Raw genomic sequence first — 12615 nt, forward strand, 5'->3', positions numbered from 1 at the left:
ATTGAAAATTTTAGTTGCAATAGGTTTGGTATAGGTATAAGAAATTATTGGTACAGACTGGTCTTTGAAATAAAGAGGTATTTTCGATTGAACTAATTTATGATGAAGGATTATGCCTAGGTTGACGCCATCGAGACCTTTGTTGGCAAAGGAAAGATTTAGAAAAGATCTTTTCTCTTTTTCATCTTTTCCAATGCGAACTGGCTTGAAAAGTCTGTGACTTGCAATATCCGAAATTATAGCTTGAAGTTTGTATTGGTTTGAATGAGGGTTTGTAACAGTGGATTCCAAACATAAATTGAACAGAGAATGAAGTTTTGAAAGGGGTAATGAATAAAGTTTCGTGCGAATGTGATGAATACCTAACGGCTTTTGTATGAATGACAGCAAGTCATTAATAGAGACATCATGCAGAGAAGGTGATGTATAATGACGATGACCATGACTGCGTCTACGTCGAGGAGTCGAGTTGAAAATATTGATCACATTCACCGAGTTACACGAAGGACTAGATAGAATACCTATACCATCAATTTTGTCATTGCAGCCATACGGTGTTGCAGTTCCCAATTGTCTAATTCAGTAGTCTTCTTTTTGTCTACGGAGAGTCGTTGAAAGATTAGGATTGTTAGAGCTATGGTATATCTTTTCGATAATGTGAACTGTCATAGAAACGGTGGAATGATCGGGCTGATTGAAATGCTGGTATAGAATGTCGTTAGCATTGAGGTTAATGTCTGATCTATGACCGCATAAAGAATGAATCATCACAAATCTGTATTTCTAAATACTTTGAGATTCAAGTCACAATTTATTAAAAGATAAATAAAATGTCATAAAGGAATGTTTAAAAATAGTTATAACCAATCAAGGAAAAATGTGTTTTTGAATAAAGTTTAAAAGAAAATTCCAGAGAAAAACAATGTCCCAAATGGAAAAGAACTAATGATGCTAAGCAATTACCATTTATATAAGAAATATAATAAATGTAGTTACCTTCAGAAAAAGGATAAATGGAATTATGTTTCATATCATCAAAATAGTTTTCAATTTCCTTCTTAAAGTTCACTGTTCCTTTCATATTTTCGAATGTGTCTGATATATATTCCTTGATACGCTTGTTTACATTTGTCATATCGAACATTGCAAGCAATGGAACCTTCTAGTTATCGACCACAGGAGTTTGTACCATATCATCTCTGGTACTGTTTGGTTTTACTCCTGCAAGTAGTACGGAACAAATTAATCCTATAAAAAGCAAACACTTTTCCATTTTCATTATACTGACTCTCAACTATCTTAGCCAATGTTTTCTCTGACTTTGAATAAGATGTTCTGATTGTTTTCAAACAATTTTTAGATGAATACACAATATCCTACGACGTTATGTAAAAAGAAACATAATTTAATTTTTGTTTGTAATCTCTCTGGAAAATAACAAGATCTCCAGTACTAATATTATCTTTAACATTTAAAAGATCCAATTTTAAACGAAATATTCTTCTTTCTGAATAAACACATTCTCAGCATAGTTGCATATAGATATCAAAGATTTATGGCGTTAAACTAAGAAATATTATCTTACAAAAAAGTAATTGTTGAAAATAAATTGAAAATAGGAAAAAAAATAAGATATCAAAACCATTCAAAACTATATTATCAAAAAATGATAAAAGCAATGTTTATGTAAAATCGTTTTAAACATACGTAGATAATACTGGTTATACATGCAGAACTAAGTTGACGTACTTTTAAAGTATTTTATATCATTATCTCTTTATTTTAAAACCTTATCTTGTGAACTTAAGCTATGTTTGATATACAGACTTTTGCAAGCTATTTGGCCTTGTTCCAATCCTTCTTATTTTGCCTATATAACCATCCAATATATTTCCGAAATAAATGATGTGAAACCCTCCTTCAAAAAAAATATTTGTCTCGTGCTGATGTTAAAATTCATCACGCTTTCAGTAGTGTCACGAACAATTTTGTAGACGCAATACACTATATTCTGATTAAACCTGATAATATCATTTAATTCTCTTTATGAAATCTACTAGCTTCACTCATAAAACTACTACTGTATAATATTTGTCTCTCTTGACGGAGTCAAAAAATGAGACATACGTATGCTGTTTCCGGCATCGGCAATGGCGTCAACAATATATTAGTTTGTGATAACGTCTAGTTTATGGTGAACCACTAGTGGTAAGTGAAAGATATTTGGTATGCAGTTGTATTGATATTGGCACATCTTATTATCATGGATAATATCTAGCCCCGCCCACTCAATTATGGTCTATTGACTTTTAAAACTTTTGCTGAGTTTTCAAGTATTAGTTAGGTCAGTTAATGGGTGACCATTTGTGGTAAAATAATGAAAATTGGTATGCAGTTGTATATGCATTTGCATATCTTATTTCCATTGAGATTATTTGGCCTTGCCACCTCAGTCATGGTCTATTGACTTTGAAATTTTTTATTAGTTTTCATGTTTTAGTTTGTGATTAGGTCAGTTTATTGGGAACCACTTGTGGTAGGTTAATGATGATTGCTTTGCAATTATATAAGCATTGGCATATCTCATTTCCAGTGAGATTATTTGGCACTGCATCCTCAGGTATGATCTATTGACTCTATCGCTTTTGCTCAGTTTTCATGTATTAGTTTGAAGTAAGGTTGGTTTATGGAGAATTACTAGAGTTAGGTCAATGATATTTGGTATGCAATTAAATTATCATTTGTAAATCTAATTGCCATGGAAATGATTTGACTTTGAACACTCAGTTATGGTTTATTTACTTTGAAATGTTGCTTAGTTTACATGAATTGGCTATGGTTTGTTTAAAGGGTAATCTATTCCTGAGTTAAAAAAAGTCTCAGTATTTCAAAAATTCAAAAGTTTTGTAAACAGTTACTTCATATATATATATATATATATATATATATATATATATATATATATATATATATATATATATATATATATATATGACCATATCAATGATAATTCACTCTTGTGCTGACTACTTGGCTGGTGATACCATCGAGAAAACTCAACCAGCAATGACATCGACCCAGTGGTTGTAAATAAAATCATCATAGATACCGGGATAAATGTTTTTATTTACACCAGACGCGCGTAACAGTTTTATGTTTCCTTTTTGATTTTTCATTTTGTTTTGTACATTAATCGAGCTATCGGTTTTGAATTGTAAAATGCATTTGTGATTCTATCTACGTTGGCTATTATAAATACATTTAAGATTGTTTTTTTTTATTCTTGGGTTGTGTCTGAGCTTTGGTTTCTGCCATTTGATAGTATTTTCGTTTTTCTCCCAAAATAACCCACACTGAATAGTCAAAAGAATGGATGACAAACGCGACTATGCATGATACCTTTAGGACACATTGGCATGACCATCAATTAATTGTGGAAGGAAGAGAAGCGACGTACAAAATGATGTCTTCTCATTTAATAGTATAGATTTTGTTTTGTTGACGTACTTGCTCCCAGATATGATCTCTTTGTTTCCGCTCAAAGAGGCATAGCTTGGAAATTTTATCAGTATAAATACTCATGGTAGCGGCGAAATTGAACTATTATAAAGAAGACCCATTTGACAGTAATGTGAGGGGTAGTACATAGTATAGTGTTAGTTTAAGATTAAACTCTTAGAAGTTCAGAGCACATAAAGTTTGTATCTCGTGGGATTTTTTTTAAATAAAAGACAACAAATGGCCAAAATTGTCGGTCGACTCCTGATTGGAGTTATTTCTATTGAATTATGACTTTCACTAAACTTTTAGATTTTTGTCTATTATCTTGAAGACTTTAATAAACTTCAAAAAAACGAAAGTATCAGCAATACGAAATCTTCAAACAAGTCAACAAGGCCGAAATCGTCAAGGGATTCCTTTTTTTTTGTAGTGCGCGCTATTTAATGACGATATTTACCTTCTTGTTTTTCTTTTTCTTATTTTTACATTGATATTTTAAAAACAAAGAAGATCAATAGACACTTTAAAGAGCAAAGATAATCAACAAATTGGGATATACAGGACCCGGTCAGTTCCACTCTTTGTACTATATCTATTTGTATCCACCTGAGGAGTTTTTAACTGATTTTAATCGTATTAATTCGTGCCTATGTTTCACAACTGTCCAATGTTAAGGCAGGGTTGTAATCCCGGTAACATGTTTGACCCCGCCACATTCTGTAATTGGGTGTCTGTCCAAAATCAGGAGCCTGTAATCCACTGGTTGTTGTTTGTTGGTGTGTTACATACTTATTTTTCGTTCATTTTTGTAAATAAATCTGGCCGTTAGTTTACTTGTATGAATTGTTTTACATTTGTCATTTCGGAGCCTTTTATTCCTGACTTTGCAGTATTGGCTTTACTCATTGTTAAACATGTTGAAGGCAGTACGGAGATTTTGTTTTCTCTCTATCGAGTTAAGACTTTTTAACAGTCTACTGTTGCCTTTATTTAAGGCCAGAATACGATTGTCGTTATTCAACCAACTAAAAAACTGGATTTGGTGTTTCGAGCACATATCTCATGCTCTGAGTATTGAGTAGAGTTTTATGACTTTAAGGCAAGAGTTTTTTTTTCTCATTTAAAGTGTTGGGTTTTTTTTGTGTTTTTTTTTTATATCGGGGCCTTTTATGGCATACTATGCGATGTTGGTTGTGCTTATTGTAGAAGGTAGTTCCTTCATAAATTTAATGATTAATAGACGAACTGATATTGAAAATGCTTCCTGGTGTTTCGTACTTTTACTTTTTACCAATATCAAGATTCCGGCGAGAAAATTAAGATATCTATGTAATAGTCCGATTTGGTAAAAAAAAACAAATTCTTAGGTTTATACATCAAATCCTTCTTATAGCACTTTGTTTTTACGGTAATGACTTTTTGAGCTTAGATTTCATGGTTCATGGTTTACATTAATCGAAACTATCAAAGCAAGATTTTAATTCTTTAGCTTTTGTTCATTCATTTTCATTTTTTCTTGGAAACTACATCTGATTCAATGTTTTCGTTGTTACTTTTAATGAGATTTCTCGGACGTAGCGTGTTTATTTAATGATAGACACATTGTATAGCAGGAAAACATGGATGTATGACTTTCACGAGTTTTAGTCATGAATTGTATTTTTCCTTTACATTCAATTTGGTATTTGTTTTTTTTTCTTTTGTAAGTAGTTTTTCAACTTTTTTGTTTCTTTAGAATTGTATTGTTTGAAAAAAAATTAATAGCCTATTTGTTGTTTACATGATGTAACACAGCACTTTTACTTTTATTACCAAACCCGATGTAACCCATGTTATAGATATTGTCAGCTAGGAATAGAAGCCCTTTTAAATGTTCAATACACGTACTCAAGTCGCAGACAAATCCGGTCCGGGTGTTAAGTTAAATCATTAGTGTTAAAAGATTCAATTTTCCAAATCTTCGAGGAATCACTTAGTCACTCATTCCTCATCGAAATTTCCGCGCCTAACGGCAAAACCATATGTTCAGCCTAAAGTTCGAATTCCCGACCTTCTATGTTTTCGACCTATTTAGTTTGGGACTATTAACAAGCCCAGTTGTTACTATCAAAGTAGAACATATATGTCATCAAAAATTTAGCAGCAAAAAAAATTCTTTACTTTTCATACCTTCTTTTATTGCATCACGTTTTCTACTCAATCTATGAAAAATAAGTAGGATTTTCCAAACATCAATAATGCCTTTTTAAACTTAAGTAAATGTTATATGCTTATGAAAAGAAAACCAGTTATTCGGCAAAATTTTTAATGACATTTCATTGACAAAATCAGACGATTCGGAAAATCTGACAAAAAGTTTTTAAAAATATAACAAAATCAGCAATCATCCTTAAAAGAGGCAGGTTATGAAAAATGCATATGCCAACTCAAAATTATGCTAAACAGTACCTTCCGAATAGCCCAATTTATACATAGTTTACTGGTCTCACTGTTTTTTCTATAGGATTTCAAGCGGTTGATACTTTGGTTGTTGTTTGACATACGGCATAGAATACTGATTAAGGATATTTTTTATCCAAAATATTTATTAATCATTGTAATAGATGTTTTTTGTCCGTGTTTAACAAGTTTTAGGTGCATGTATGTTCGTGTTTTTCATCTCAAAGATGTTATTACAAGATGATTCCTTGCGCACATATCTTGTTAAAGAATAATCTGTTTCGGGTACGCGTGCGACCACATGTTGAGAAGAAGAGAAATATTACAAAAAGACCCAACTCCTAGGTTTATTCTGAAAGTGGGAAACCCATGAAACATTAAAACACCAAATATAAGACTACATTATCCAACGAAACGAATTGAAAACATCTGACATGTAAGTTAAATGTTACAGCTGTTTTCTCGATGAAAGAAAATGGTAGACTTAACCTCGTTTTACAGCAAGCTAAATCTCACACTTGCATGAAAGTTGTTAATAGTTCCGTTATATTGACAAAATTGGTTAAACAACCGAAATGGATATAATTGGTTAATGGGACAATAATCGAGGTCCAGTAGCCAAAATTGTGTACACATAAGTCGTTCCATTAGAAAACCATCGATATAAACTATGTATGATATTAACGACATCAATTTAACTGCATTAGATGTATAATTCGATCATAAAATTTCTTTTCAGTGATGATTGAGACCAAATCATTTGAAAAACCAAAACTTATTCGAGCGTTTATGAGCTGATAAAAAATAATAAATGACATTTCAATCGAGAAATCAGAACTGAGCATAAGGAGGATACATTCTTGATTTGAATTAATATTTAGAATTATGTAACAGCATATTTCATTCAAACAATTTCCGTAAAACACCAGCTATGGGTTGGTAATACCCGCGGGGACAAACAGGTCATCAACAGAAATATAGACCTTTTTAGAAATATTTAAAAATTAAACTAACATCATAAAGTTCGTTTTACAACATCTTTTAAAGTGAACATCACTGGTAAACAAAAAAGCTTATAGTTCACAAAGTAAGTAAAATCGACATAATGATTTCATTTTTTCCAAAATGAAAGCTGTCTTTTTCAGGATCATATCCTACGTATCATCATCGATGTTGTCTTCATTAATTGATATTCCTGCCATTGCATCCAACGCATGCCTTTGACATCATATTTATTTCCCAAATACAGCCCATTCAGATTACTTTCATGACAGTTGTTGTACCACCAAGCTCCTTTGTAAACTTCTGCACAATTCCTCCCGCTATCGCTGTCATTATCTTTATCTTTGGTCGAGAAAGCCTGTTTGTTATGGTACTCGAGAGCATCACCTAATGTTTGTTTAAAATTAAAAAACGTACAATCGACATTGATATAGATTCAAACAGACAGCATAACACTGCAGTTTAATTTATAGATTGTCATTCCTGATGGATGTTTCGACATATTGACTTAAAAAAAGCTTTTAAATATTATTCATACACAAAAAAAGGTAAATAAATGCTTGTTGAATATAAGAATATGTTAACATTATGATAATTTTATGAAAGAGCAGCTAATTGGTCGGCGCATATATGTTGTCCGTCAGTCTGTCATTCTGAAATCAAACAGTTGTAATTGCTTTCTTTATTATTCTTGGTATTGATCAGGGCTCGAACATTATTAAAATTGAGAATGGAAATGGGGAATGTGTCAAAGAGACAACAACCCGACCATAGAGCAGACAACAGCAAAAGGTCACCAACAGGTCTTCAATGCAGCGAGAATTTCCCGCACCCTGAGGCGTCCTTCAGCTGGCCCCTAAACAAATATATATACTAGTTCAGTGATAATGAACGCCATACTAAACTCCAAATTGTACACAAGAAACTAAAAGTTAAAATAATACAAGACTAGCAAAGACCAGAGGCTCCGGACTTGGGACAGGCGCAAAAATGCGGCGGGGTTGAACATGTTTGTTAGATCTCAACCCTCCCCCTATACCTCTAGCCAATGCAGAAAAGTAAACGCATAACAATACGCACATTAAAATTCAGTTCAAGAGAAGTCCGAGTCTGATGTCAGAAGATGTAACCAAAGAAAATAAACAAAATGACAATAATACATAAATAAAATCAGACTACTGGCAGTTAACTAACATGCCAGCTCCAGACTTCAATTAAACTGATATAAAAGTTATGTCTTCATCATATGAATATCAGGCACAATCCTCCTGAACGTATAAGAAGTCTGCATGTTGAGCTATATTTACGAATGATGTCCTTATACCGATGATAAAATTTAGTAACTGTTTTGACTAGTTTGTGGTATCGAAAACCCTGGTGTAATAATTTTTCCGTAATACATAAATTTCTCTATTAAAATCTAAAACATTGTTACATACACGAGCGAATCGTACAAGTTGATATATATAACACCGTAAGATGATGACAAGGGAACGTTACCATCTAAAAATGGATAATTAACGATAGGAAATGAGAAATCATCTCTTTTATCATAAATTTTAGTATTAAGCTTTCCGTTAATGATATAGATATCAAGATCGAGGAAAGGGCAGTGGTCATTGTTAGTATTAGCTTTATTTAAAGTAAGTTAAAAGGAAAAATTTCTTTAGTATACATACTGAAGTCGTCATTATTGAGAGCCAAAATATCATCCAAATATCTAAAAGTAATATTAAATTTGTGTATCAGATGTTGTTTCGATGGGTCTTTGCTGATTTTTGTCATACATTGTAACTCATAGCAATACAAAAACAGGTCGAACAAAAATGTTATCTAGTAAAAAAAGGGCAGATATAGTATCAAAGCATGTCCAATTGACATAATTTGTTTGTTTATTGCTACTAAAAAATGACATAGAATATATATTCACACTTTTTAAATGCCCATTTAATTAGGTGTGTGATTTTTTTCTTAATGAGAATGTGAGGCAATGTGGTATATAAGGTAGAAAAATCAAAACTTTGAACAGATTCAAAATCACCAACATAAGCATGCAATTTATCAAGTACTTCCAACGAGTTTTTGACACTCCAAAAGTAATTAATTCCAATATTTTCGAAGGCCTTATTTGAACAATTTATTATCAGGTTTTTGATTGTACCAAGTGTACTGGTAAGAAGAATAGATAATTTAGTAGTGAAACAATGGCTTGAAGACGAGATAAATCTATATTTGTAAGGTGTTTTGTGTATCTTCGGAAGCCAATACACAGTTGGGACTTTCATTGTTTTTGGTTCTGCTTGTAAAGCGGTAGCTAAAAGTTTATGTTTGTTACAGATATCGTTTTCTGAAAATGGAGTCAGTTGGAATGTTGGTGAATTGGTGATTTCTTTTTGTTGAACCTAAATGTAAAATTTACGTCAAACAATAATAATATTATTAGAAGCTTTATCGGCCGGGACAAAAACAAATTCCTTGGCTAGTTCTTTTAGTTTATGTTTGATACGAGAAATAGGTTTATTGTGGTTATTGTTAAAGCCTCGGTCACACCTTACCGGATAGTTCGAACAGACGCCTAACGGATAACTTTTTTTCAATCCGTTCATGTCCGTTAGACGTCCGTTATTATCCGTTAGACGTCCGTCCATATCCGTTGCATGTCCGTTAAGCGTAGGTTTTACCCGTCGACGTCCGTTCTGTCCGGTGGAAAATTTTGAGCATGTTCAAAACTTTGAACGGACGTCCAACGGATAAAATGTCCGTTGAACGTCCGTTAAGCGTCCGTTTTGTACGGTACTCGTCCGTTTCGTTTCCGTTTTATATCCGTTACTTGTCCGTCATACATCCGTTGAAGGTCTGGAAGATAAATTCTCCAACGGACTTCTACCGGACGTTTATCGGATAAAACGGTTGTTGAACGAATGAGAAACGCCATCGGACGTATAACGGATAAAACGGATGATGAACGGATCTCAAACGGTAAATGCCAGTTGAAAATTCCGCATCAGAAATGCCAGTTATTGATATGTCAGATTTCTTAATTAAGGGTTGTGAATTCTTATTATTCATAAACGATCTTAGGGTAAAGGCACGTCTTCACAATCAAGCAGCTCTTATTCAGGCCAAACACTGCCCTATGGCGGCAATTTGAAGAACAAACCAAAACAAGTTACACAGAAACATTTTGAATATTTATGCGGTTAACATGTATTATAATGTCGCCTTTAATTTTTCCATATATCTGGTTCATCCGTTTTATCCGGTACGCTTCCGTTAGGTGTCCGTTTTATGCGGTACTCGTCCGTTGGATGTACGCTCGACATCCGTTCTGTCCGGTACGTATCCGTTTCTCGTACGTTGCATATCCGGTGTGTGTCCGTTAGGCATCCGTTGCACGTCCGTTTTATTCGGTCAGTACATCAACGGACTCCCAACGGATAACAATTTTGTCAACGGACAACTTTTATTTTCATCCGTTAGGCGTCCGTTCGTGCTATCCGGTAAGGTGTGACCGAGGCTTAAGAGTAAAATGTTCTTTAAAATGTTGACTACGTATATCAACTATGTTCATCACTGAATTAAAAAAAGAGTCCACAGATTTTTTATCAGCTTTTTCCCGTTTTATCCATTTCAAACAGTAAGTACGGAGTGAGTTGTGGATGATATTACGACACTCATTCCAATTAATAATTGACGGGGGGGCGATATTAAGATCCTTTACTGAGGAATGATTTTAACTCTCGGTCTTGAACGATGTTATAACATGGGAAATGGGTCCATAAATGTATTCGGAATTACTGCAATTACATGAAGTAGGTGTATTTTCACTGATATTAACATCTTTACACAATTGGCTAAAAAGAAATTGTATGAATTTATAATGCGGACTTACAAATCGGGTTTGTGTTTTGTTTCTGTCGATCGATTTTGTCAGTATAACGGTCCTTGGACTTTTTTCATGAAGTTGTATTTTTTCGGACGTTTTTGTAACGCTGAAGATTTGGCGATAATTTGTGGTACCTAAATGTATACTGTTAACTTACAGACCATTAGTGTTGTACTGGCTCATTTTGTTTATACCGTAAATACAACTTACAATGTTCTTTTTGTTGAAAATAACGTAACAAAATTAAAACGTAAATTTTAACTTGTTTTCTTCTATGATGTGAAGAAAGGAAAACAAGCATAGCCATGTTGTATCAATTGTTTAAATATAAAAAACGAGTCAAATTGCGAAAAATGTATCATTTTATATTTTCTGTCTATTGATACAATATGAGTATGAAATTGTCCTACACTGATTCAGTGATTGTTAAAAAAAGATCCCTCTTTAAGATAATACTAAGAAATCATTTAAGTTCCTTGTCACATAGTAAATGAAAATAATGTAAATATTACCTGCGGTTCCGCTGTAGCCATTTACAATCAGTATGTAGTTGGTTGACTGGTCGCCAATGTTGAAGGTAGAATACTTGGCATACGCCTTATCTCCACTGAAACCCTCCAGATCTACCCTGAGTTCATAACTTCCTTTAGATGTTAAATCATGAAGATTATCATTACCTATAAAACGAAAAATCAAGTCACAGAAAAAGAGAAATCAAATAAATGTCTAATGTATATAGATGAATATTTTAATTAACGTTCTCCCCTAAGTGCAAATCTAGAATTGCTTTCTCTTATTTGCCTTCGTTGATGATCAAAACATGACATACATATAGTAAATACACATATTAAACATTAAGTCGAACATGATTGAAATGTACCCGGGTTTTTGCATCCGGTGTTTTATAACCGTATGTTTGCAGTTTATTTTAGACTATTTTGGTATTAATAATTCTTATGTCTGTAACATCAACAAATCTGAATAAAACATTTGTTTCACTTAGTTATGTATAAACATTCGTAATTTGACGGAATCTAGGTTTGTACTCTATAAATGCCCACCGTTTAAAACCAATCAAGAATCCCCTCGTAATCAACATGTAAAAACAAATCACAATAATAAAAAATTATCAATTTTTTGACAGAAACATTATTAGATGTTACTATGGTGGCTGGTTAAGGCCAATTCGCGTTTTCGCCTTTTCGCCTTCTCGCCTTTCATATTCTATACGGCGAAAACGCGAAATCGCGAAGTCGAAAACGCGAAAACACAAAGTCGAAAACGCGAAAAGGCGAAATATTTTTTCTTTCCGATTTCGCGTTTTCGACTTCGCGTTTTCGCGTTTTCCACTTCGCGTTTTCGAGTTTTCTACTTCGCGTTTTCTCGTTTTGCGATTTCGCGTTTTAGCTTTTTCGCGTTTTCGCCTGTTTGCGATATACATGTTATAATAACAAAACATTTCAAATATAATTGGAGACAAGACTACAAAGTAGTTATTCAAATGATTGTCATATTAATTTCATTTCTGTGACGTACTTTAAATATTTTAAAACTTATACAATTCCTTCAAATTCTTTGTTGACTGAACAAATTTAAAAACAGATGCATTTGTATAATATAAAATGCCTTTGAATATACAATTTGCTTGGAATCATATTTTTGACATTTTTAAAATGCATTTGTTATATGACCGGATTCAGTTTCTAATTTATTTTGTTCATCTGGTTCTGACACGGGGAGGATTATTGTTATTGTCTACCGCATTCAACATTATATCCCTTGTCCCC

General features: G+C 33.0%; 1 protein-coding gene across 2 annotated transcripts in view; it reads right to left on the reverse strand.

The window, feature by feature from the left end:
- Positions 1-6714: 6714 nt before the first annotated feature.
- Positions 6715-12615, reverse strand: part of LOC139516304 (microfibril-associated glycoprotein 4-like) — a 67412-nt gene continuing 61511 nt past the window's right edge. For both annotated transcript variants that reach the window (XM_071306341.1, XM_071306340.1), the window contains exons 4-5: positions 11341-11505; positions 6715-7329 (exon numbers count right to left, since the gene is read on the reverse strand). In XM_071306341.1, coding sequence (XP_071162442.1) covers positions 7088-7329; positions 11341-11505 — 407 coding nt within the window. In that variant the 3' untranslated portion in view covers positions 6715-7087. The remainder of the gene's footprint in view (positions 7330-11340; positions 11506-12615) is intronic.

The sequence above is a fragment of the Mytilus edulis genome, chromosome 3 (assembly GCF_963676685.1).
Source record: "Mytilus edulis chromosome 3, xbMytEdul2.2, whole genome shotgun sequence".
NCBI lineage: Eukaryota > Metazoa > Mollusca > Bivalvia > Mytilida > Mytilidae > Mytilus > Mytilus edulis.